We start from the raw sequence: 12317 nt of genomic DNA on the forward strand, positions 1-12317 counted from the left end.
ACTTTATGGTATATTTCGCTTTCTACATAGGTATACGGGAATAGCTTTCCCGCTCACCTTCGATTCCTTGTTGTGGCATGAGGATATAAGCCATATCTCTCCACTCAGGAACACCGTGAAATCCACTAGAAAAACATGCTAAAACCACCGCGACTATCCAAACGTTTCTTCTCCTCTGGCAAAAAAAGGCAAAAAGGCCTCAAGCCTCCCTGACCATCTAACGTCTTCCCCCAAAACCCAGGGAGAGTACTCTTCGAAACAAAAATCAAAAAAAAAAAGCCACGAGGGGGGGTTACCAACCCTTTTATAGCTGCTCCCCTGACGGCGCCCTTTCTTACTTCTTTCTCCCGCCTGCTACTTGTTTTCCGTCTGTCTACCAATTGGATAGCATTTTGCCGCCATACGTCATTTTGATCGGCAACTCGTAACGAAGTTTCTATTCGGGTGTAGGCCCTAAGCGATATTCCGTTATTTCCCTTGTTAGCCTCTATCTTAACCCCTTTTCAAACCTTTTCTCAGAATTCTACTTAATGCTTAATCTGTAGCCTGTTACATATCACATTGTATGACTCATTCTTTTATACTTATGCACTTAACTCTTTCATTCTTAATCGCATTACTATATTAATCCTTAGTTAGCTACTTATCTGATACAAATTCCTTGTTTAGTCATAATACATCTTAATACATTCCTTTCTTTTGTTAACTTAACCAAACAATAGACCTTTACATTTTACTCAATTTATACTGGATGCAAGAATATTTTATTAATTAAATTATCCTTTTTATGCAGGAGTTTTTATTTATGTTATTTATTTCTCATGTTACACCATGATAACTGAGAATACTATATTCTCAAGATATCAGGTGTAACAACACTGCTAAAATTGTGAGGACGATACAATGAATTCTGGCAATAATGCAGAGGACACTGACTTGTAGAAGGATATTCTGGTTCCATTGTATACAGCCTTGGTTAGGCCACATAAATGGACTACTGCACACAGATTTGGTCACCTGGTTTTCAATCGGATGAAGAAATATTGGAAAGGGTGCAGAGGCAATTGACTGAAGTAATTCCCGATCTTAGGAATGTTGAGTATAAAGAAAGATCGAGAAGATGCAAATTACAGTCAAGTGGATAGATAGGAGGAAGTGAAGTGATATGAGAGAGATGTTGGTAAGGGGTTGTTATAAAATTAATGTCCGTGCAGTTAGCCTAGTAGCTTTGCGCTTCGCAACTATATGCCTGGGGAAGGAGTGTCCTGGGTTCGATTCCCGTCGCAGATGTGAGGAGCTTAAGGATCTTCCTCAGCCATAGCCAAATTAGCCGGTCTTGGGCGTGGACAAGCATGGTTTTCCCCTCAGTTTATCTGGGGTTTTTCATCCCGCAAGCAGGCAAACTGGCCCGTGAACACATGGATCTACAGCCATAAATACTTAAACCCCCTCAACTCATCCCAATAGGGATGGGGGAAAAAAGGGAGGAAACTCCATATGAATAAATAAATAAAATTAATGTTGAAGAGGTCTTTCAGAAAATGGTAGGAGAACAAGAGGAAGCTGTATAAGGAGGGTATGAGCAAGGGAGTGAGAAGCAGATTTTTTGCAGTAGAGTTGTGAATGATTGGAATACATTGCCTGAGAGTCTGATGTTTGCAGAGAACTTTAATGTATTTAAGGTACAGTATGATGAACTGTGTGTATGACAAAGGGACCTCCTACAATGAATCTTAGACTCCATGGGAGTCTTGGAATGATAATATTGTTCTGGCAAAACAGCACCCTCTCAACCTCAAAGACAGCTTAAACTTTGCATGTAAACAAAGAAAGAGAGAGAGAAAATTTTTCAGTCAGAGTTTGCTCAAGAACACAACTGGCCTCAGTCTAGTGGTACAAATAACCTGTAAGTTATTTTCATGATTTACATTAAAATCATGAAATCACTAGTAATTATAGTGTTGACTATAATTACTAGTCAACACTACTGTCTTAATGTTCCTTCGAGGAGCAGGATTTACTATACAATAGAATTTTTGTAAGATGTCTACAAGTGAAATCAATGATGATATTAAGAAAAACAAATTATCAATCTTTCTTTATGTAACTCCCACCCATAAATGGTTATAGCCCCTACATTAGTACCATAAGCAGACTAAGGAGTGCTTTTATTATTTATTTTTTTCATATTTGCTTATTTTTTTTACATAATCCAGACACCCTATTCTAGAGACCAAACATCAAACTTTTTCAAGCCACTTCAGACCTCGAGTAAGAAAGGTGGTAGCCTCAAACCGGATGATGAAATTCATTTCTTGCCTAAACACATTCAAATACCTTCAGGACTGAATTCAAACCAATGACCTACTGGATGAAGAGCAGAGATGCCATCCACTCTGTGAACCAGGACAGCAAAACTATTCAAAGGGGTTAATCATCTAATTCTTAAGAGAATTAGATGATTAACCTCTAATTATCTTAAGAATTTAAAGAAGTTACATAAGTGTAATTTAATAAATGCTACTAATCCTAAAACACACCCTGTCTCAACATTGGTACTATCAACATAACAAGCTTGAATGTCAGAGAAATTGAGATAGCTGAGGAATTGGATAAGTACCAGATTGACATAAAGGAGTAACAATGAAATAAAAAAAAACAAACTGGCGAGATCTTTCTGAGCAATAAATACAAAATGTTATATTTAAGTGATAACAATCAAGGAAAAGAAGGAGTGGCCATAGCATTCAACACTAAATTGCCTGCCATTCATTCAACACTAATGAATGGCAGGCAATATCAAGTAGATATTGTGAGCAAATATCAGAATGGGGAAGTGAACAATGAGTCTTATATGTGCATATGGTCCCACAGAAGGTCCTACTAAGGTAGAAATGGAGGAATTTTTTTGAGGCTTTAGAGAAAGCAACTGATACAATGAAGGCAGGCAGGCATGCACACACACACACATACATCATGATCATAGAATCCCTGGTGACAAACTGTAAATTTAACATTTTACTACTACTCCTTTTTTTTGTTGGCAATCCCATCCACAAGTAACTGGTCAAGTAGTATACTTGTAAAATCTGTTGCGAAAGAAAAAAATAAGTAAAATAACGTAATAAATATATTTTACATACTATCAGTATTAGATTGGTTAAGGATGAGTAGTCCAAATTGTTTTAGAAATGAAACATACTTTTTCAAGCTACTTCACACCTCCAGCAGTCAAAGTGATGGTCACAGACAAAAAAAATAAAATATTTATGCTCATCACACTTAATTGTGTTATTTTTAACCTCTATAGTGCAACTGGAATAACCATGGAATAGTGTGCTCTTCAATCAGAAAAGATCTCAGTCCAACTTTGATTAATTGAATGTTTATGGCTGACAGCACCTTCAAGAAGATATTTAACACAAACAAGCACAACAGCTAGTGTTGAAAAAGCCACTAAGTTTCTGTCACATGAAGACACTTTCACTACAAGATTACTTAGTGCTTCCTTTTTATTAATAAATCATCTGCCAGAAAAGTATCATCACACAATATTAGAGAACATAAATTATATATTTAGGTTAATCCTTTATCCAAGTGTAAGCAAACAAAAGTTTGCACCTAAAGTATCTTCAGGACTAGGGCAACTCATGGTAAAGGTGGACAAAGCTTCACATCACTTGTCTTAGTATCCCATAATGTTTATGGCTGACAGCACCTTCAAGAAGATCTTTAACACAAACAAACATAACATCTCCTTGCGAACATGTATAATGCTATGCATTATGGGAAGGGTCCCCACCCTTCTTTGTCCACCTTTACCACGAGTTGCTCCAGTCCAGCCCTGAAGATAATTCAAGTGCAAACTTTGTTTGCTTACACTTGGATAAAGGATTAAACTAAATATATAATTTATAGGCTAACCAAGTGTGGAAAAAACTTCCAACATCTTTCTCTAATCCAGAGTAATTTAATAATAAGGTGTGACACCCGTTGGCAACTCGTATAGGTAAATATGACTTCTGCATTGTTTCAACCTTGGTATCATCTCTGGGTCTGTCTCCCACTGAAGAGACCTCAATAAAGATTGAAACCGGTCCGGTTAGTGACCCTTCAAATAATGCATAGCATTATACATGTCCGCAAGGAGATGTGCTTTACATTATGGGATACTAAGGCAAGTGATGCGAAGAATTGTCCACCTTTACCACGACTGCCCCAGTCCTGAAGATACTTCAGGTGCAAACTTTGTTTGTTTACACTTGGATAAAGGATTAAACTAAATATATAATTTATAGTCTAACCAAGTGGGAAAAAACTTCCAACAGTATTAGAGAAAAACACTTTAAGAAGTGTACATGACAATGAAAATTATCACACTTAAGGAAATTCAGCAATCATTTTAAATAGTGCAGACTATGAAAACAAGATTGCTTCTATGTTATCGGACTCTTCCCACTTAGTCAGAAATGGACCATGATCCCAGTTGATCACACACAAAAATCAATTATATGATCTCTAATCTAATACATTTGAATGCACAGAAGATCTTAACAACTTAAGATGCCTGATTGTATGGAGTGCCTAAAGCACATAAAGCAGACATTCCTCTCATCTGAAAGTGGATGGCAGGAGTTCATATCTTCTTTCTAAACACCTATCAAAACTCCTCATATCAAACATTCAAACTACTTCAAAAACTCTATTTTGTACAGAAACTTTCAGACACACAAATTACCCCATCAGATACATTAGCTAGTGTTTCGATGTAGTATCATTGTTTACCAATGTGTATGTGGAAGAATTAATAAATATCCTCACAGACTTATTTCCTCCTGACATTACATGTCTTCCATGATTGCCTCCAATCCTCATCTTTACTTGGAAATGGAGATTTTACTACCAAAAATATGCCTATGGCAAATGACAATGGTTCATCTCTAATGCCCCCCCCCCCAATCACTAATTTATATATGGAAAAAATTTGAAAAGAAGCTTTAATACAGGCAATTATAAAGCCACATGTCTGGGGAGATATGTTAACATAATTATTATATGGAAGCACACCCAGAAAGATTTTGTATATTTCTTAAATAAATGCCATCGAAAAATCTAATTCACATCAGAAAAAATGGAAAAAAGAGAGCTAACTACCATTCCTAGATATACTCATCTCTGAACAAAATCAATGATGGAGGAATAATATTATATGTTTACAGGAAACATACTCATCGTGTGGTTATTACATGCAAGCTCTTTCCATTGCCTTCAAAAAAGGTATCAGAATATTAAAAAATAGAGCCTTAAGTATACTCACAGAAGGATGAAATTAAAAGAAAAGAAGAAATTCAAACCTATTTGGTCACTTCCTCCAAAATGGCTACTCAAAGAAATTACTGAAGAATACTTTAGTAACTTCTCTGAATTTCTTCTTCTTCTTCTTTGAAATTTATAACATTTCTTTGTTAGCAGTGTGTGTGTGTGTTTTACACACACATATACATACACAACACTCAGGCACAGAGTGATCTTTCAATTATTTGTAGGAAATCACTCAAATAATTGAAATACGAAATAAAACTGGGAAACGATTGGTTGGGAAATAATTTGCCTGTTAAATAAGGGTTTATAAGATCCCATGTTTTAGTTAAGTGAATATAAAGTTATATAGTGATGTTCCAAGCATTAGATGACATATCTCTTGAGAACAAGATAAATGAAAGGTTGGTAAGCATAACTGAGAGAATGCTGAGTACTATATTTATGCATGTATGTATGTACACACACATACAAAATAATCCAATTAAAGTAAAGCTATGTAGAGAACTCACCGGTATCTGGAGCATCTTGGAGGGAAGGCCAAACACCATGTAAATGTCCGTACTTGATATGGCTTATTACGTGTGGTACGAATTGTAGTTAGGTAACTGCAAATTAAAATTTCACTTAAAAAGATGTTTTATTAAAATTCATAATTAAAGAGAAAACATAATTTTAAAAAAACCTAATGATTAAATTATAATTTCTTCGTAATTTGTTGGAAGTTTTTCCACTTGGTTATACTATAAATTAAAGATACCAAGAAATTATATACTTGTTTAATCCTTTTATCCAAGTGTAAGCAAAGAAGTTTGTGTCTGAACTATTTTTAGGACTGGGGCAACTCATATAAAGAAGCTAAGATTTCACATCACTTGCCTTAGTATCCCATTATATACTTGGTAGATGTGCTTTGCATTATGGGATACCATACTAAGGCAAGTGATGTGAAGTCTTAGCTTCTTTATACAAGTTGCCCCAGTCCTGAAAATAGTTCAGGTGTAAACTTCTTTGCTTACACTTGGATAAAGGATTAAACGAAGTACTGTATATAATTTTTTGGTATCTTTAATTCCCTTGTAAGTTTAACTACAAACTTTGTAGTTAAACTGTAAAGTTTAATGAATTATAAGTTAGACTAGATGCATCAAAATACATCACACCGAAGAAAAACTTGAAATTTAATTTCTGAATCCAGTTATTAGTAATACAGTAGGTTCTATTTATTGGCATGAAGGAGGACTATTGTTATGAGAGTTTACTGTAATCAAATATAAAATTCAAAACCAAATAAGTTACAAATCCTGCTAATATTATCAATCTATTATCAAAATTACATTTTATAAAAATAATGAAATTATTGTAGCAAAAAACTCAGAAGCATTTCACAGTTGTGTTATTGTTTAAAATATCATTTATTTCATTAAAAATACAATGATGCCTATGCCTACATATTTATTTTTACATAGGAACAGAGTGATGTGATTCCCAAGACTGCTAAAATTTAATATTACAAAACTTAAAAAGAGCTTTAAAAAATATTAAATAGTGATTACCATATATTATTAAACTGTTGCATTATGACTAAACATAATGGAATTAGGGAAATTTTATTAGTCATTAATTTTACACTAGAGAAAATAATACTGATACGTTTTGCAACACATATTTTGGTGATTTCTTCAGAGGTTTTAAATGGGAAAAATGAAGAAAGCAACTGATAGATCACATAAATAAATCATTAGAAAAGAAACAAAAATGAAATGAGATTGCTGACACATGCCATTTGTGACTATCTTTTTGAAGCGTCTGTAAGCAATTGTTGGAGAAAAAATTCTGATGTATGAAAAGATCCAATAACAATTTCCAGACATCATTCAGAATCAGGTCTTGGTTTCTGTTAAGCCACATGACTGCAGTAGTTTAATTAATTTGTTGAAATAAAGTTTTCTTCTAAATATGATGTAGTAGTTGTATCTTAGTCATGTGTAACATGCTGTTAATGTATGATGAGCCAGACAAGACTTTTCATCTCGTTTATAATCAACATCACCAACATGTTCATTCTTTCTCATTTCAAAACTTTGGCTTGTCTAGCTTATGTAGGCTAGACCACAGATACATGGGATCCTATAAACACCTGGATAGTGTAAAAGGAACATTGTCTTTTAGAGATCTGAATGTTCAGAAACATGAAATGATCCTGCTCAAGGATTATAACATCCAGTAGCATTCAAATTGATCCCAACAATTCATATCCACTTCCTCAGATCTCTAAAGGACAGTGCTCCCCTTTTACAGGCATCCAGGTGTTCATAGGATTCTATGTTCCTATGGTCTACCCTACACGGGACAGACAAGCCAAAGTTTTGAACTAGAAAATAAGTGATGTTTACTATGAAAGAAAAATCTTACCGCAAAAGAAAAACCTCATCATATATCAAAGACAATTTTTTTATTTTGACAACTTATGATAAAACATATGAAGACTCTCACGAACAATAACAGTGATACTGCGAGAAAAGTGAATCTTCCTCGTAAATTAATCTCATCAAATAAGTCACATCGCAACCAGCCACAACATACAAACCATATTAGAATCTCTTCACTAAAACTCAGTTTCACATCCACTTTACAAACATCTGTGGCATTAACATAAACGATGCTCACCATCACTTGCAATCTTCCAGACCAGACATCTTATTTCTTACAGAAACCCAGATCACAGCTACATCTACTACTGTCCACTTCCAGTGCACAAACTACAAACTTCACAATTATTTTCACAAGGGTGACACCTGTGCCTTTGTAAAATCTGACATAGCCAGCCAGAGAATGGCTAATTTAGAATTCCCTGCTTTTGATCCTCTCTGACTCAAGGTTTCTTTGTCTCATTTAGTAACTTTCATTTGCTGCATAAGAAGCAAATGAAAGTCATAAGTAATAACAAATTGTACATTTACCCACTCGAATACCAGATAGCCCTCTTCACTCTCCAGATACTCTGGATCTCTTTTAGATCAGTTCCTCTAGATAACACAGTGGAGGTTACCTCTCAGCCTCAGACCACAATTTCGTACAGGTCTCCTCTCTCTCACAGAATGCACCTCCTCCAACCACACTCCACCATGCATCATCTGGCACTACAAAGGAACCAACTGAGATTACCTCTGAAATTTCTCTTCGTCCTTTTCTTGGTCTGATTATTCTTCTGCTCGCCTGATCCTATCACCTGCTGTGAACAAGTCACAGAAATTATACCTCACCCCAATTCAAGCTATAATCCACATTCACTTTCTAAGCCCTTGTTCAAGCAAAAATGTGTCAAAACAGTCAAAGAAAAAAATTCAGCTTACCGCATGTGGCTTGCATCAAGAACTTCGGCCTATACCAAACCATGCAACATATGCAAATCAGTCATCAGTAGATCCAATAAAAAAACACTACAAGCAAAAAACTCACCTCCTGTCCAAATGGTAGCTGTGCCTTCTGGTTACTTGCTAAGGCTGTTGAATGCAACTTCTGCTCTCTTGTGCTTCCACCTCTGTTACTTTATCCAAAGATAAAGCTGACCTCCTGGCATCACTCTTTTCCTCAAACCACTGCATAGATGACCAAGGGAAATCACCTCCTGTCATACTGGAATCCAAACACCATATACAAAAAGTCATCAGAAAACTACTAACTAACTTGGATATTAAAAAGTCTTCTGGTTCTGATGACATCTCTCCAACTGTTCTCAAACATTCTGCTCCACAGCTAACACCTGTTCTGCATTGTCTCTATAATTTAATAAACATAACTGGTACTTGTCCCAATGCATGGAAGCAATCTCATGTTCATCCTATTCCAGAAAACAGGGTGTAGAAGTATACAGTCACACTACCAACCAATTGCCATCACCTCTGTCCTCTCCAAAATGGAAAGAGTTATCAGTAGCTAACTCCTTTACAACATAGAAGCCCAAGAATTAATCAGTAATCACCGGTAAGCATTTTGCTATTCAAGATCCACAGCTGACCTTGTACCTTACATCACATACACTAATGGACACAGACCATGAAAAGGTTTGGAGAAACTAGTGCTATATTTCCTGGCATAATCACATCGCTTTTATGGCACCCTCAGCTTCAATAAACTTGTCATACTTTTTCACTAACATTACTTTTCATCTATTCAAATCACAAATCCACCCAACCTTGGAACATACACTTTTGGTGGTGCACCCAAGACCTCTCTAGAAATTCTTGATGCTATTCAGAGGAAATTTCTAAACTTTTTCAATAGTCTCCAGATCATTTAATTGTCTTCATATTAATCTTCTATTTTCTTTCCAAAATCTTCCTACTGTAGACCTTTGGAAATGGCATTTGCATCCATGGTGCCACATGAAGAAAGACAATTCTAAGTTCAGTTCTAGTTGCCAACTCAAGAAACTTCTTCTAAACCTTTCTTAGACTGGTTTCCAAGTTGGTCAATCTCTGGAATGGGCAAGTAAGGTTTTTCTAGCTGGAAAATTAGGTTTTTTTCAATCCCACAACTCAAGAAAACTGACCACAGAACTCACTGAAATAGTGAGTTCTGATATTTCAGACAACAATATACAGTGTTGGGACCACAAGATGTCAGCAGTTGTATCTAAGAATGTCTATTCTCCAGTTTCCAAAAGTTAATTAGTTAGGGCAAAACAGCCTCACCTACTTCCTATGGGGAATAAAAGGCAATAGCAGATGTATTTATTTTATGTAAATCTTCCCATTTTCTTTAATTACCTTTCTACAGACATTAGCTTCTCTATAAAATTTTTTCTTTTTCCATGCAATGCTTCTTTAACTTTCAGTGTCCATGGAGTTCTTATTTTTCTATTTTCATAGACAGCCAATATATGCTTCCATGGCTGAATCAATTAACTGGAATTTGTTATAAGCCTCTAAGATTTGTTGCTTTCTTCTCTCATTTTTCAAACTCCACTTTTCTTTTATAACGTTAGAACACGTGAATCGATAGTTCACAATGGAGAGCTGTCTGGATTTGACAGACAGCTCTCCGATATTTTTTTTCACACATAATTTTTTCTTTCTGCAGAGCTACTAATTTTGCTTCTGTTGAAAACCCGTGGTGATTAATTAGGTGGCTAGTTCCAATTCTCTGTGCACTCCTGTATCTCTTGGATTAATCTGAAGACAATGATTTAATTTATAGGAACTTTGATTGTTTTGTATTCTCTCCACGTGCATTTTTATGTTAATAACTGATGTTGGTAATGATTAATTCATATTCTGACCAGATATTGGGTTGGCAAATAAATTTGTTCGGTTTATGCGTTAGTACAAGTTTACGCTGCTTCGCTTGTCGCTATTGTTGCACTAGCGCACAACACTACTGCGCAATTGAAAGGTGACATTTCACATAACCTTTCAGTGAATTTTCGTTCAGCCTACTTCAGTTGAGTGTGTGTAACATATTTTTAGAAATGGAAGTAAATAACACACATTACCAGCATATTTTGCTTTTTTATTTCAAAAAAGGAAAAGAGCTGTGGAGGCCCATAAAAAAATATGCAGCGTATATGGGGATGGTGCCTTAACGGAACGTGTATGTCAAAAGTGGTTTGCCAAATTCCGTTCTGTAGATTTCAACCTCGGTGATGAGCCTCACGCCTGTCGCCTGACCGAGGTTGATTCGAGTGTTGTGAAGGATATCGTCGACAATAATCCATCACAAACAGTGCAGGAGATTGTTGCAGTACTGAACATATCCCATACAAGCATTGAAAACCATTTGCACAAGCTGGGATATGTTTCAAAACTCAATGTTTGGGTGCCACATGAATTGACTGAGGCCAATATGACTGCTCGCATATCCATCTGTGATTTGCTACAAGAAAATGACCCATTTTTGAAGCGGATGATTACGGGAGATGAAAAATGGATTGTGTACATGGTACGTAAAAGATCATGGGGACACAAGAGCGAACCGCTGCAAACAACCTCGAAAGCGGGATTGCACCCAAAGAAGATCATGCTCTCTGTGTGGTGGGATTATAAAGGTGTTGTCCACTATGAGGTGTTACCGTCAGGCAGAACGATTGATTTACCTGTCTATTGCTCACAGTGAACGCGACTGGCCTGTGCAATTAGCACAAAATGTCCTGAATTAGTAAATCAAAAAGGAGCTGTCTTTCACCACGACAAAGCCAGACCCCACACATCGTTAACAACCTGGAGTAAATTGTTACGTCATGGCTGGAATGTTTTGCGCATCCTCCGTATTCACCAGACCTGGCACCTTCCAATTACCACTTATTCCGATCGTTGCAGAATTCTCTTAATGGGAAAACCTTCACTAATGAGGAGGCTGTCAAAAGACACCTGGATAATTTTTCGCCAGTAAACCTCAGGAGTTTTTGAATGCAGCATAATGAAGTTGGTGGACAGATGGCAAGAGGTCATTGATAAAGAGGGTCAATATATAACTGACTAGTATGTATTATATATATTAAATAAAATGTGTTTCATTCCACTCTGAAAAACCGAACGAACTTATTTGCCAACCCAATACTTGACAATATTATTAGCTCTGCCCTTTACAGCAAACTGAATATTTTTATTATTATATTATTACCTGAGCCCCCCCCCCCCTGGAGTCAAGGACCCATCAAGAGAGGCTAAACCAACTATCGTGCTTTCTCTTTAATTCCTTCATACTATATGAACTCACTACTCCTAAAGGCAAACTATTCCAATCACTCACTGCCCTGAGAGAGAAAAACCTAGCTCTTATCCCTTTCTTGACTGTAAACAAACTTAACTTCCATGGATACTCCTGTTTTTTCTTCCCACCTTCCACATAATGAAAAATTTCATCAGACAATATCCTATAACAGCCATTCAGAAGTTTATAGACCTCTATCTTTCTCCTATTAACCAGTCTGCAATCCACATATTCACAATCTGTCTCCATAATTCAGATATAATCTTTGTAAACTCTTCTTTTCC

At 36.0% G+C, this 12317-nt stretch overlaps 1 protein-coding gene across 2 annotated transcripts in view; it reads right to left on the bottom strand.

Annotated features, from left to right (window-relative positions):
* Window positions 1-12317, bottom strand: part of LOC150093796 (uncharacterized) — a 544781-nt gene that overhangs the window by 452287 nt on the left and 80177 nt on the right. For both annotated transcript variants that reach the window (XM_090413179.1, XM_090413180.1), the window contains exon 3: window positions 5832-5927. In XM_090413179.1, the coding sequence (XP_090269305.1) occupies window positions 5832-5927 (96 nt within the window). The remainder of the gene's footprint in view (window positions 1-5831; window positions 5928-12317) is intronic.

This window comes from Typopeltis vanoorti, chromosome 23, assembly GCF_054136105.1.
Source record: "Typopeltis vanoorti isolate ZY-2024b chromosome 23, IOZ_Tvanoo_1.0, whole genome shotgun sequence".
Lineage (NCBI taxonomy): Eukaryota > Metazoa > Arthropoda > Arachnida > Uropygi > Thelyphonidae > Typopeltis > Typopeltis vanoorti.